This window comes from Onychostoma macrolepis, chromosome 11 (genome assembly GCF_012432095.1).
Source record: "Onychostoma macrolepis isolate SWU-2019 chromosome 11, ASM1243209v1, whole genome shotgun sequence".
Lineage (NCBI taxonomy): Eukaryota > Metazoa > Chordata > Actinopteri > Cypriniformes > Cyprinidae > Onychostoma > Onychostoma macrolepis.
In genome coordinates, this window is record NC_081165.1 from 2,148,025 (window position 1) to 2,162,846 (window position 14,822).

At 37.9% G+C, this 14,822-nt stretch overlaps 1 protein-coding gene across 6 annotated transcripts in view; it reads left to right on the forward strand.

Annotated features, from left to right (window-relative positions):
• The window catches only part of kif21b (kinesin family member 21B), a 90,943-nt gene extending 76,369 nt beyond the window's left edge, over positions 1 to 14,574 (forward strand). For 2 of the 6 annotated variants that reach the window (XM_058791020.1, XM_058791024.1), the window contains exons 29-36: positions 1,169 to 1,305; positions 1,856 to 2,036; positions 2,128 to 2,292; positions 2,411 to 2,528; positions 3,458 to 3,628; positions 5,084 to 5,283; positions 7,520 to 7,654; positions 9,708 to 14,574. In XM_058791020.1, the coding sequence (XP_058647003.1) occupies positions 1,169 to 1,305; positions 1,856 to 2,036; positions 2,128 to 2,292; positions 2,411 to 2,528; positions 3,458 to 3,628; positions 5,084 to 5,283; positions 7,520 to 7,619 (1,072 nt within the window). In that variant the 3' untranslated portion in view covers positions 7,620 to 7,654; positions 9,708 to 14,574. The remainder of the gene's footprint in view (positions 1 to 1,168; positions 1,306 to 1,855; positions 2,037 to 2,127; positions 2,293 to 2,410; positions 2,529 to 3,457; positions 3,629 to 5,083; positions 5,284 to 7,519; positions 7,655 to 9,707) is intronic. The other 4 variants (XM_058791022.1, XM_058791021.1, XM_058791025.1 and 1 more) reach the window with 3 other exon arrangements.
• Positions 14,575 to 14,822: the final 248 nt, after the last annotated feature.

Sequence of the window (14,822 nt, forward strand, 5' to 3'; positions counted from 1 at the left end):
TGTTACTTGCACCACACCAGAGTCGATCATGCTTCTGCAAAACATATGGACGTTGAAGATGTCTTAAAATAGATCCACTTTCTGTGCCACCCTGCAAAGTCAGCAGTGACCAACTGAGCGGCTTTGAAATGCGGATTTAAGCTTCTGAACCAAAATCCACAACTCACAGAGGACTTGGCTGCAGTTTGCATCAGTCGAACAGGCTTCCCTTTCAAGTGTGCATTCGGCTTGGCTTTGCAGTCAGTGTGACATCAACGTCACATGTATCGGCTCCCCTGCTGCTTGGCAGTGGTACACTACAACAGGATATAATTAGCACCTGCTCGATACTTGGAGTCTGTTCTATTGTTTTCACTCATGTTCGTCTGCCTGGCTGATGGTCGTATCCTGTATGACCCATGGAGTCCATAGAGGAAGAAGAGTGGCAGCCTGGAAAACACAGCTGGAGCCTGATAAATCAAATTAAATATCAGCACGTTGACAATGAACTCCAGGGAGAGCAGCCGAAGGATGGGGGCCTGGAGTGTGCAAGGTTCAACCACCGGAACAATTCAGTGAACAATTCAGTCTGCCCATTGAATCAAGTCCACCTAGCAACTCCATTGGCTGAAAGAATTTTTAATGACTACTCAGTTCAATGTCTGATTAGAAATTCTGCAAAATCTCTTTATGACGCATGTTGTTTAATACTTTAAGATTTTTAAAATTGTTCTAATGTAAATTACCAGTTGTGTATCATTCTTTGGATTTTCAGTTAGGTTCTTGCCAACTAACAACTCCATGTATTTGCTTCGCATACAGTTAGTATAGCATTAGCTTAGCATTGCATAGCATGTTAGCTTAGCTCACACGCTAATTCTCGTACTCTACTTATAAACACTGTTCAGTGGCTCCACAAACTTGACAATAACCTGTAATTAGGTTAACAGATTGGACCTTCTTCCGATTTCAAATTTTTTTTTGTCCCTCAATCTGTTGTTCTTTCACACATTGATGCAAAAAATTGTTTTTCTGCTTTTTTTGTCCATCCGTGTGGAACAGATGGCACACGTTGTATTTGAACACAAACAAGCTTTGTTGCAACATCCTCCTTTCCACCTGCTCGACTAACCTCACAGACTTCCGCACTTCACAACAGTGTTTTAAAATGCTGCCTGTCTTTGTGCAGGGGTGTAATCACTCCCACAGGTGGGCTGAAGGGGGGCAGGACGGCCCCTCTGCAGTGTGTGGCGATGGCCGAGGGACACACCAAACCTGTGCTTTGCCTGGATGCCACGGACGAGCTGCTATTTACCGGCTCTAAAGGTATAGTTTTTTTCCCACTGTGAACCTGTGAAAGGAAAACATAAACACACATGAGCCAATTTGAATTACATTTTCTCAAGGTCAAAAGCCCACTGCTGTAAAGAAGGCTAACTATGGGCAGCTCAACAGAAATCTTGTGCAACTTTATATATTACTCAGTGCTTCAGTTATTATTCATTTACTAGCTGCCAGCATTACATCCTGAAACTGTAATCATAAATGCATATTTTGCATTTTGCAAATTATGTTTTTGTGTTTTTGCTGGAGGGGCTAGCAACCTTTTGGACATTGAGTACAAATTTAAGCTTTAAGGACTTTAATAGATTGAAGGGACTGAACATTTTTTAAATAATTAAATTAACTTCTAAACCTAATTAAATAAAAAATGTTATGTAATTTTAAAGCATGCTTAACCTTTTTGCCATTGGTGATGTGTGCCTAAAGCGCAAAATATATTTCAGTTTTTTACTTTGGGCTCAAGGATGCACATGATTGGCATCATAAACAATATGAGTAGTGTAACACTTTTTTTTTAATACCTGGTATTCAGATCGAACCTGCAAGATGTGGAACCTGGTGACTGGACAGGAAATCGTGACCCTGAGAGGACATCCTAACAACGTTGTGTCTGTCAAATACTGCAGCTACTCCGGCCTGGTCTTCACTGTTTCCACCTCATATATTAAAGTATGGGACATTCGCGATTCTGCCAAGTGCGTCCGGACATTCACGTGAGTATCTTTTCAATTAGCATTTAGCCGTAGCATCTGAATGCACCTAGTTTTTATTTTAGCATGAAAATTTCAACTCATCCATCTTTAGGTCATCGGGTCAGGTGGTCTCAGGCGATGCCTGTGCTGGTACAACCACTCGCACCATCACTACAGCCCAAGGCGAGTACCAGATCAACCAGATCTCCCTCAATCCCTCTGGATCTGTGCTGTATGCCGCTGCAGGCAACACTGTCCGCACATGGGACCTCAACAGGTGCATAGTTCATTCCAAAGTCATTAGCATTTATTGATGAATTCAAAAACCTACCAAGTGAACGGGCTGTACAGAGTTCATAAAAATGTGCATATTCTGTTTTATTCTTTGCGTGCAGAATGCAGGCCACTGGGAAGCTGACTGGACACATTGGGTCAGTCATGTGTCTTACAGTAGGTTATTCTGGAGGAGGCAAGGATCAGGTGATCACTGGATCCAAAGACCATTACGTGAAGGTGCGTTTAACCATTTTAGTTTATTTCCCTTTTTTATATATTTCTCTTTTCTTCATGTAGTCATCTAGGATATAGGATTGACATTGAGTACCATGTTGTGCTTAAAATATTTGCATCAAAAGCAGTTATAATTTAGAAAAAAATGGCCATTTTCTACCTTGTTTTAGACTATGGTTTGATCAGTTGCAACATCTTTGCATATGAAATAAGTATTATGCATGTGAAGCTGTTGAAACAATGAACTATTTGCATTTTACTAAGCGTGTAAAGAGTGGATTACAGTCTTACGTTTACAGTACATTTACTCCATCTAAGGTTCCTTTTAGCACTTTGTTTTGGCAGCATTGGGCATTGTAGTTAGTTTTGAATGCATGAATGCAGTAGGAGTGTTGTTCAGCGCTAACTAACATACTCTTGTGAATGCTCTCAAGTGCTGACACAATATAAATGAGTTTCATTGTGGAGATTTGGTGAGATTGCAGAAATTGCACTGAACTAAAGTGATCGACAGCTTTAGTGATTATTAAGAGATTGTTCTTTCTTCGCTTTCTGTATATAATTTAATAACAATTTGGAATATCTGTTATTTTTCATGCTACTGAAAAGAAAATAATTTGCAAATGACTGTTCAGTCGATGGCTTGATTTACTGAGTTAGCTATGAAATAAATGATTTTGAGACAGAACGGCTGACCACGTAAAGTCCTTGCATATCAAAACAATCATATAGCATTCTCCATGTATTCATCTCTATTGCATAATAAAAATCTGTATAAGTAGAAAACTAGTTGTTTTGGCAGCTTGGTTTCAATAAAAGCTTTTTTGCACTAACAAGAAATGTTTGAGCTCTGAAATTGCAGTATGCTTTTATAGTACAATGATCTCTTATATGTCAAAGTTCATTCTCAATTCATGATCTCTTTAATGCAGATATTTGATGTTGCGGAGGGAACCCAGGGTAACATCGGACCAGCTCATAACTTCGAGCCCCCTCATTACGATGGGATTGAGTGCCTTGCTGTACATGGCGACGTACTGTTCAGTGGATCCCGAGACAATGGCATTAAGAAATGGGATCTGGGACAGCAGGAACTTATTCAGGTGAACATTACTATTGCATGTAAGCGTATTTTGGTCTTATGTTAATGTGTGATGTTATAATGTCACATAACATAATTTACACGCTGCTTGTAATGTATTACTTATTCATGGTTATAATATTAATTCTTGTCATCTGTACAATCATCATACTGTCAAAGCAATCAGCCTCATGTGGCAATTATTTTCCTTTTTTTCCCCCCTGTAATTAAGACTAAGAAAAGATTCAGTTTCATAATTATTACTTCAAGGAACTAGAAAAAGAAAAACTGAACTGTGTGAATGATAAGCTGAAAGTGCTTTAAAGAGTTTAAAGTGCATTAGAGTTAAGACAGCTTACATGACTGACAGCGACAAAATTAAATACAATATCCAATACCGAAAAATAATATATACACAGACAAATGATGTTTCAGAGGGTAATAACCCAGCGTTTACCTATTGTTCCTGTGTCAATAGATGTAGGATGGCTTCATTTGTCAGCGCCGGTTGACGTCATCGCAGTCTGACAGCTAAGAACAGCTAGTAATACGTTTAATTTTAATGGTTTCTCCAGCTGCTTATATTAGACAAAAACACATGCCAAAGTTCCACATCATCCAGAGCTAAAAGGTCAAAAATAATGCTAGACTATTATAAGATGACATAAAAATGTGTTTGACAAAAACGAGTCTCTTGCAAGTCAAGGATATATGAATTATGCATTTCACTGGTAAATTTTATTGTAATAGTCATAATTAAAGCACAGTTTGATGCTGAAATCCAACACAGATGACAAATATCACCAGGGTGTCATGATGAACGGAGATCTTTAATCAGTATTTACCTGTAAACATTTCCAGTTTTTTGTCAGGTTTTTGGGCATGCAGATGAAAGACAACTTTATTTAAAGCGTTATCTTCGCGTCAGTCTTTACATTATGCAGATTTATCTATTACACATATCCAAACCTTTATATTTTAAGTGATTGACAGCACACGCCACCTCTCGCCTCAATGGGAAGATGTTTAAATCCCAATGCAGTTACCAATGTGTAAGCAGTGGGTTTATCTAAACACACACTTTACTTGCCTTCTCTGATTGCACAACTGGGTAAATTTGCCAAGATAAAGTGCTTTGGTTGCTCTCTTTTATGAGAATTTCTGTCCACAGGCCTGTTGGCAGAATCAGCCGAAGATGGTGGTAAAAAAAGTTAAATTTATCATGTGACACATAGAGCTTCATAAAGGTCTTAATCCTTTTATAGCATCTATATTTTTATTACTCAGAGGTTTGTTTTTAAATCTTAAATTTGGCTTGTTTGTTGAAATCATTTGCAGTCTTATTACTGTTGTCTTATTATTACTATTTTTGTATGTAGTAAGGTTAGAGGTTAACCCCTAAACTGAAGAATTAAACCGCCCACTGTTTGTAGAGCAGAGGTGTGCTAAAAATGGAATGTTACTTGTTTCTCCTCAGCAAATCCCAAACGCGCACAAGGATTGGGTGTGTGCTCTGGCATTTGTTCCTGGGCGGCCCATGCTCCTCAGCGCCTGCAGGGGGGGAATGCTCAAGGTGTGGAACGTGGACAACTTCACGCCCATCGGAGAGATTAAGGGCCATGACAGCCCTATCAATGCCATCTGCGCCAATTCCAAACAGATCTTTACAGCATCCAGGTACGTGCATCAGGCAAGAGAGAGTGTTCGGAAAAGAATAATTTACTAGTGATGCACGGTTCATGGAAAAATCATTCTTTTTGTTCTGTCTTTTTTTTTTTTTTTTTTTAATGAACTGGTTTGCAAATCAGGCTGGATAGTTTGTTTGTGACTCAGACCAATCTGGTAAACAGAGCCAATTGCTGATATATAAAAATAAATGATAGCTTATAGTTGCAATGTAATTGAAGTAGCAACAGATCCTTTCTTCCATATTGTGAGGTAAATATGAGTGTAAAAACCTGAGTATAAAATCTAAGGCGAGGACTTGGTTCTATGCTTGGATTGTTGGTTGGATTTTTAGTTGTGGGCATTCAAAAATAGCAGATTAACGCAAGTTTGCAGGGGCAACCTTTAAGCGTACCAAATGATTGGAGAAGTCTATATGAAACCAACGTGAATACAAAGAGTAAATTTTCTTGTTTTAAATTAGATTATTGAAAGATCTTTCTTGTGCTTTATTGTGGACACTCTTGGGTCATTGACCCATTGTTTGTTGTAACACATTCTTTGACAAAAATACATATGTTTCTGACACAAGATATAAAAGCCATATATTTCTGCATTTCTACATCACGTGACGGGAATGTACGGTGGGCTCAACACGCTGCAACAGATGCATATAGAAAAAGCACCAGCAAATTAACTAAAAAACATCATCGGTTTGACAACACATGCTGCAAATACAAAAACAAATACAGAAATGTGCTGCAAATACAACCAAATACAGAAACGCGCTGCAAATACTCGCAACACAACCAAATACAGAAACGCGCTGCAAATACTTGAAACACAACCATATATAGTAACGCGCTGCAAATACTCGCAACACAACCAAGTACAGAAACGCGCTGCAAATACTCGCGACACAACCAAGTACAGAAACGCGCTGCAAATACTTGCAACACAACCATATATAGTAACGCGCTGCAAATACTCGCAACACAACCAAATACAGAAATACCATGGTTAAACTATAGTTAGTGTAGTAAAACCATGGTTAATTTGTTGTTACCATGGTTTAACTATACTGGCCATGTTTTGTTTTTCTTCTTTCAACAGTAAATGCGTTGTAAATTTCTGTAAGGGAAGTTGAAATAGTAAGTTAGCCAGCTTACATAATGTTTCACAGTTACAGTAACTGTGTATTTTGTAAGCTTATTTAGGCTAACAATATACAAAAAAGCTAATGTTAAAATAAACAAAAATCTCACCTTTCAGCATAGACATTAATAAACATGTCCCAGCCATGTTTGTCACTTGTTGCGGTTCCCTTAAACATTTCTGATGTGGTCTGTGCGTATTTTCAGCACGTTTCTGTATTTGGTTGTGTTGTAAGTATTTGCATCACATGTGTTGTGAAACTGATGAAGATGTTTTCTTAATTTGCTAGTGTTTTATTTTCTTTCATTTGCAGTGCATTGAGCTCTCTCGGCCACTGTAGGAATGTAATCAACTTTTGTTAGGCATTTTTAATGTGCAGGGAAAAGCCTATAGGAGATGGTAAGAACTTCATATGGCATGAACATTTATCTCAATTATGCTAGGAGTAAAAAACTGAACTGGAACACATAAAAATGCACTAAATACACCAATTAATCTTAATCTAACTGTGGTAATGAACAGACATTTGTTTTAATGTGCATTTAAATGTCACATAATGTGATATATATAAAAGAAAAGCTGAATCGTTTGTTTGAAAGAACCTGTTTGCAGTTTGAACTTCCCATCTCTAAATTAGGAGAAATGAAAACTTCACAGGTGCATTTGGCAAACAAGATAAATAACATCTTTCATGTCCCATTGAAGAACAGGGTTTAACTATGGTAATTTTGAAATAATAATATAACCAGTTATTTACGGCCCTCAAAAGGTTCTAAATGGGTCATCAGCTCAATGAGTCTGTTATGACTTGCTCGTCTATTTCTGCGACTTAGTTCAGGCTCTAACTCTCTTGTGAGGTCTTTTTCCAGACAGTAGACTACTTAGAAATGTTCAGTCAGACTAATATGTTTTTAAGACCTACTTTTGTGCATTTCGGTGGTGCTTGTTTGTAGAACAGATGGTACGGGCAGGGGATTATGGGATTGTTTGACTGTTCTTCATTAATGTGCCTCTGTTCCTTCAACTCTCTCTTTCTCTCTCTGTCTCTCGCTCTCATCCCTCCCCTTCGCGCTGTGGGGCTTCATAACCACAGTGACTGTCGGGTGAAGTTGTGGAGTTATGTCCCCGGGCTCACGCCCTGTCTGCCCCGTCGGGTCCTGGCCATCAAGGGCCGGGCCACCAGCCTCCCCTGAGCCTCCACTAAACACCTCCTGCCTGGTTCCCTCTGGTACTGTCCTTTCTCTCTCTAATCTTCTTATGTCTCTCTGTTTGAGGATATTTTCCCCCTTTCCCTTTTTCCTTCTGACAAGTCCTTAGCTGAAGGATAGCATACTTAGCACATAAAAGTGGGCGTTTCGGCTGTTTCAGATTATCTGATGGATATTGCACATAAAAGTGGCAAGAATCTTCCAAAACTTTAAGCTTTGATCTGATTGGCTGGCTACTTCGCAACTTACGCAGGTTTAAGTGAGTCCAGGCTGCTATAATAATGGTTTCTGAGGAAAAACTTTGCAAGGTGACATTTTAATCTTTTAAGGAATGTTGTTTTGAGCCATTTTGCCACTTATTGTCAAGCTCAATCGTTTGTATATACTCAGGAAGTGTGCAAACATTTCAACTGAAAGTTTTTTTTTTTTCTTAAATTTGGTATAAATGTGAGGACAAGGTGAAAGAATAAAGTTTTAAAGTCCCTCCCAAAAACTAGACCAGGAGAAATACATGAGTGAGGATATGAGAGTACATAGTGAGAGAATGAGAGTTTCTTAATGTATTCTAGTAGAATAATTCATGAGATCTTGTTCATTAAATCAAGTGAGAAAATCAGTGTCTGTTGTTGTCTTCGCATTGCAAAAGTGGAATAAAAAAAAAGAAAAAAAACCCCCGGCAACGCAGTGCTTGGTAAAACTGAAGGAAATTTTATATATATATATATATATATATATATATATATATATATATATATATATATATATATATATATATATATATATATATATATATATATATATATATATATATATATATATATATATATATATATAACAAAATAATAATAGTTTGTGCTGGGTTTAGCGGTTGACCAGGCCATTTTTAACATTGTCGGTCAAACAGAAATTGATTCTGGCAGCTACTGGCAGTCAGTGCAGATACTTGAGCAAAGGCGTGACAGTTCCTGAAGGTTAAAGACAAGCCGAGCGGCGGCGTTTCAAATGTGCTCGAGGGGACGTGAGCTGCAGAATGTCTGAGAATAAACCACACAGCTCAACTGTGTCATTTTGTTGCTGTCAGTTATTTCTCACACTTTCAGTTGTATATCATCTCTCTCTTCATATTCCAGCTCTCTCATACTTTGCACCAGTTTCGTTTCATAGGCCAACTTCTTTTCAGGTGTTTGATCCCACATAACTTTCCCTTAGCTCTTTCACTTCAGGCCAGTAAAAGAAAATTGTACTAATTAGACTCTATGCATAGTTTTTTATTCCCCATTTCAATGCACTCGAGTGGCTCATCTTTTAGAGAGCAATAAAAACCTATTGCACCTTTAATTGCATTCAACACCATTGGCGTAAATCTGTTTAATTGGTTCTAGTTAAGGTCTAGGAACCACAAGATACATCCTACCTCAGCGCCCTCTGAGACTTGGTGCTGTTTTACCAGGATACAAGTGCTTTTCCAATCAATGCTTTTAGCAAGACCTAGAAATTTGGCCCAAAAGCTTGGTGAAACATTTTTCATATCCTATTGGCAGTTTTCTTCTTGAGCAAACCACATTAAGTTGTATATGATTAATGCTTAAAGAATATTATTATAATTATTGAACATTGTTTTATTTTCTTACATAATTTTGCTTCTCAGGTTAATTCATCTTGATTAATGATTTATTTTTTTCATGAAGAACTTATTTGAACTTTATCTCAACCTAATGACCCGTTCATTTGCATCACGCTGCGATTCAAAAGTCATCTTTTTCTTCAAAGATGGAGTGTGTTAGTTAAGATGCAAGCATGTGGTTCTGTGGGCTGGTTTGCACAGCAGGGTTTTGATTTTTATTGGGATAAAGCGGTGCATGCGCCTAATTGGTGAGAGGAGCGGGGACTGTGGCGGTTCGCTTTGTGAACTCTTGGTTTTGATGTCTGTGCCATCTCTTCAATGTGAGGAGCTACTGTGACGGTGTCTGAAGATTCAGACAACCGAGTGGGTCTGTCTTTCTGATTATTGGCCTTGTGCATCTCCTCCACCTCTCATTTTATGTCTCTTTTTTTGTTTCTTCCATCCCACAGTGACATGAGAGTAAAGATCTGGAATCTGAAGATGGGGAAGAAAAGGTGACGATCCTCCATTTGGAACGATTGCTATCGATGGAGCCTTTTTGAGCTGTTGGCTAATTGGACACCACAGCTTTAGGTGTCTGAAACCGACCTTGGTGAAGAGTCCATGGGTCAGCCGTCTCCCTCCAGAAGGTCGGTTTCTTGGACCTGCCTTAAGGAGATGAGACGCAACCCTTTCAACTAGAGACGAATCCGAGGAATATGATCTAATCATCATATGAGTCTGAGATGGGCTTCTTCTGGATGTTTTTAAGGTGCCATTTTGATGATGCCGAAACTGTATTATCTGTACAATGAAGTGTCCTTCTGCACTTCCTGTCTAAACGAAAACATGTCCTTGAGACAACTTCATCTGTAGCTGCTGATTTTACCTCTGAATATTTATCACGTCAAGATGAAATCGCTTCAGAGTCACTTTTTTTGTAGTTTCTAAAGAGCCATATGACTTTAGCTTTGACGTCGTATCAGAAACTGAATCAATTTTTCTCAGTTTCCTGAAGACTGGCACCTTTTGTGTTTACTGATGTGAGCAGAGTCATCATCAATCCCAGTCCCATGTTCCCTTGAAACATTGTGCAATAGTATGGACCACCACATTTTTCAATGCCTTCCTCTTCAGGGGGTTTCTCTGAACGTTTCTAATAACTAATGGCTTCCTTAAACTCCCCTAAACCATAGACAAACACTGTACAGCCCTCTTCCGGTACACTTCCTTTGCTTTTAAACTCGTTCGCTCCATCCCGCTGTGAATTTTATGTTTTCTACCTCAGGTTTAAAATTAGATTTTGTGAGTTAAACCTTCACTGATTATGGTTTCTTGCACACGACAGGATTCCAGCTTTTTTGTCTTTTGGATGTGTGGATAGAGGAGTATTCAGAGTCTGCTGAGTGGGCATTTTGAGAGTCTGCCCATGTAATAAACCCAACTCATCAGGGGATTGAGTTTAGTGACATTAGCAGACAGTTTTAGGCAGAACTAGATGTTACCTCAGGCTCAAGCATCCGATTGAGTGGCAACAATCCCCTGAGGAGAGTAGGAAAGGACCCAATTTCATGTTGTTGGACATAGTCCTGGTACGTCAAACAGAAGTTCAGACAATCTAACACTGGAATTTGGTCACATAATTTTTTTTCTATATTATGGCTACCATATAACACTTTAAAACAGAAGAATTTTTACAGAATGCCTGGTCCAAGTTTTATATATATATATTTTTTTTAAGGAACAGTTCACCGAAAAATGAAAATTGTTCTTTACTCTAAACCTGTACTTTCTTTTTTCAACAAAATAAGACGTTTAGCAGATTGTTGTGGCTGCTCTTTTCCATAAAATCAAGGTACATGGAGGAAGAGCTTTTGAGCACCAAAAACAACATAAAAACAGTACTATATAAAAAAATCTAAAAACATGAAAATATCTTTTAAAATGTATTTTTTTTCAATTAAAATAATCAGTTTCACCTTTCATTCTTGTCTGTGTATATCCATGTATTTAATTTATCCCACAAATCTGTCATTTGACTTAAAAAAAAAAAAAAAAAAATTGGAATATTGTGCACAAGTGGACTACTTGTATGACTTTTTTGTTGTAATTTTTTTTTTTTTTGCACATTTTGGAACTTGCTTTTGCCTCATACATTATCAGTATGGAAAAGAGCAGCTGGAACAATGTGCTAAACTTCTCCTTTGTGTTCCAATGAAGAAAGAAATTCATACAGGTTTGGGACAACACAAAGTTTAGTAAATTATTACAGAATATACATTTTCAGATGATCTACCCCTTTAAGACCCCATAATAAGATGCAAAATGAACATCAGCCATTGATGTTTCTCCACTATCAGACTTTTGAACAAGCATCAAGCATGTTGAAGACAGCAGTGTTAAAGTAGGTCAAATTAGGCATCGTGTTTTTCAGTCGTCCTCTGAGTTTCACTCCCTATTAAATGAAATAGGAAGCAGCCTCCTCTGCATTGGAGGATACGGCATGCCTGATGGGGGAACGTGGGCGTCGCGAGCTTGTCTTGCTAGAACACATGCAACTTTATTTATTTTTACGCCATCAATCTTGCTGTGCCACGCGCCGCTCCCTTCTCAGGCTTTCCTAGATTTACAGTCTTTTTTAATGAAACATATCTATCACTCTTATCTGTACAACATTTTTTGGGTGGCCCTTGGCAATTCACCACCTGAACGCAGCCGTGTACACGAGCCACTGTAAGGAGGAAGCTCTTATTTCCAGACGACAGAGATGTGGTTTATCTGATGAACGACCCACAGCATGGATAAACGCACATCAAGTGCTGAAAGAGAGGATTCCCAAGCTACCAAAAGAGATTTTTATCAAATTTGCAAGTTACCCTTTTTGATTGAATACGACATGATGTTGCAAAGCTGCTGTCAGTCATTTAAAGCTACTATAGAGTGGTTATATATTGCATTTCTAAGGATGAGTCTCTAGGCTGGAGTCATTTGCATAATGTAAAGCTCATATACATACATAAATATTCATAAGGAAGAATGCAGTAGGGGCTTCCTTAACCTTTAGGGTAATAGATTTCTACCAGTGGTTCGCAGTGTATACAGTAGACAGAGTCAATTTGTCAGTAGACAAAGTGTGTACTGTACCTTCATTAAGCCAGTATGTCATCCTCATTAAGATTATATTTGGGTTTATGATTATAGAATGTATTAACAATATAGGGCGTTTTTTGACCAAATGATCCATTTTTGTCTTTTGAAACAGTCGTACACTCGTAAAAAGAAATGGGTTTTGGATCTTTTCTTGTGAAGTCTTTTAAAATAAGGTGCCAAATTTATTAAATAATGATAAGAGCGTCTACTTCAATGAACATTTGTTTTCAAAACTGAAAAATGCTGCTTTATACCATCTTGCATCTTTTTTTTTCTTTATGTGCGTCTGTGTGTTTTGTTCTTAAAGGGAGATCAAAATATACAGCGTCAAACGTGTTGCCAAAGTTTGATTTAAATAATCACTTGCACATTTCTTCCGTCCTACATTCCCCCCCTTTGGATCACTTTGCAAAATTGTAAGTTCATACTGGTGTTTTGTTTATACGAAACAAACAACAGTCCTCATTCGAAAAATGAGTTGCAGTGCAGTTGCATAATGCAACAATTTACGCAAATTATTTTCCGTACAGTTTCTACAACAGTTCGTTTCAATGAATGAGGTTCAGAGATCATGTGTTTTACGGTATGCTCTTCTAATAATGCATACATACACAGGGTCAACCTTTTTTAATAAGTGCCCCTCATTAGTGAGATTACGAAGGACTGTGCGTCTATAACTCATTTCATTTTAGAAATGAAAAAGCATTGTTTGTTTTGAATAGCATTTTTGGTACAATTGTAATATTCTTGGGAAGAGAGCTTGTCAAAATGTGCTTGGTATTGCTAGGACTTAAAGACTGTGAAATTGGTTTGTGAATTCAGTTCCATAATAACACTGATAATTTCAGCCTCTCGGTTATTTCTCCATTGTGACTGAAAGCACATTGGTTTACAAGACTACATCTGCGATTGACAGTTGCAACCTTAAATACACCTTAAACCGATGCTTTTTACAGCCATGCCAGTCAGTGGCCTGCAATTCCTGGTGCTCAGCTTCAAGTCACTCTTTAGCAGGCTTAACTTTCAATGTACAGTATCTGAAGATTCTGGGGTTAATCTTTCTTACGCATTCAGCTTCACAGCAGTAGTTTACCAGTGGTACGTTTAGTGTTGTAGCTTTACGGTGCTTATATTTTGTATTCTAGGCCTGTGATGCATGGCATTGACATGCTGTATAAGCTTTCTGCATCTGTATAGAATCTCAAACTAAAGCTTTTCTCTACAGGGGAGATTGTTGACACCTGTTTACTGATCAGCATAGTGCTAACTTGTGGCTTTGTCCCCCTGTGATGCCAAAGGTAAGCAGGTTGGCACTGTTGCCCCAGCTGCCTTACGCCCCTCTCTGTCTCTCCCGGCTTGAAGCGCAGGGCCGCTCTGCAATACGCCTTACGCCTTACCTCGCTTTCAGCGTGTGGAACATCATGCCATTGCAAAACGCTGCTGTTAAATCCCTTTTTTTGGGAAAAAACAAATGAGTTTCAATGGGGTGCTTTCTAGTTACCTGGCAACCCAGGTAGGCAATTAATACGCAGATTAGAAAAGACATTTAAGTAATAGAGAAAAAGAGGCTGAAATTAAAGGCTTGACAGAACAATCAGTCATTTTAGAGCCGTTCTGCTGTAACCAAGTTGAGCTGACAATTTATTGATCTCCAGGAGCAAGGTGAAATGCAGCGGGGCATATATTATATATATATATATATATATATATATATATGTATGTATATAATATGTATGTGTATGTGTGTGTGTATATATATATGTGTGTATGTATGTGTATATATATGTACGTGTATATATACACACACACACACACACACCAACAAAAAGGTTACAGGTGCCTTTTATCGCATTGACTCCTCCCAAGGAATGTAAATGATTGTACAGAGTTTCATTCCTTTTGTTATACATGCATGCAACCAAACTTGATGTAAAATATGTGACTGTAAATACTGTACAGATTTTATTTAATGATGGTTCAAGCACTCCTTCAGAGAAATAAAAAAAAAAAAAAAAATCTTTGGTTTGTTTTCGTTTCATTTTCACCCATGGCAGTAGTTAATTCTCAGTGTTCTTGTGATGTTTTCTTGCTGTTTATCTCTCAGATAGAATTACGGTTGAGTTCCTTCCTGTTTCCTCTCTGTGATGACCCTGAAGATATGATCTGTCCGTATAGAATCACCAGCTTGCTGTCATCACACACAGCGTACTACTGCAGGGTGAATCTCATGAACCTGTCAGCTCACATTTCACCACAAAATCTAAAGTTAAAAAAATTAAATGCATCCTAAACTTAATGTATGCAATTATTACATGTCTGTATATTTGCCTTTATATTTCTATAATATATGCAGTATTTTACAGAACTTATCAGCCATTCAAAATTAGGTGTGCATTTTAAATCATTATAATATATAGTATAAACCTACTGCACAA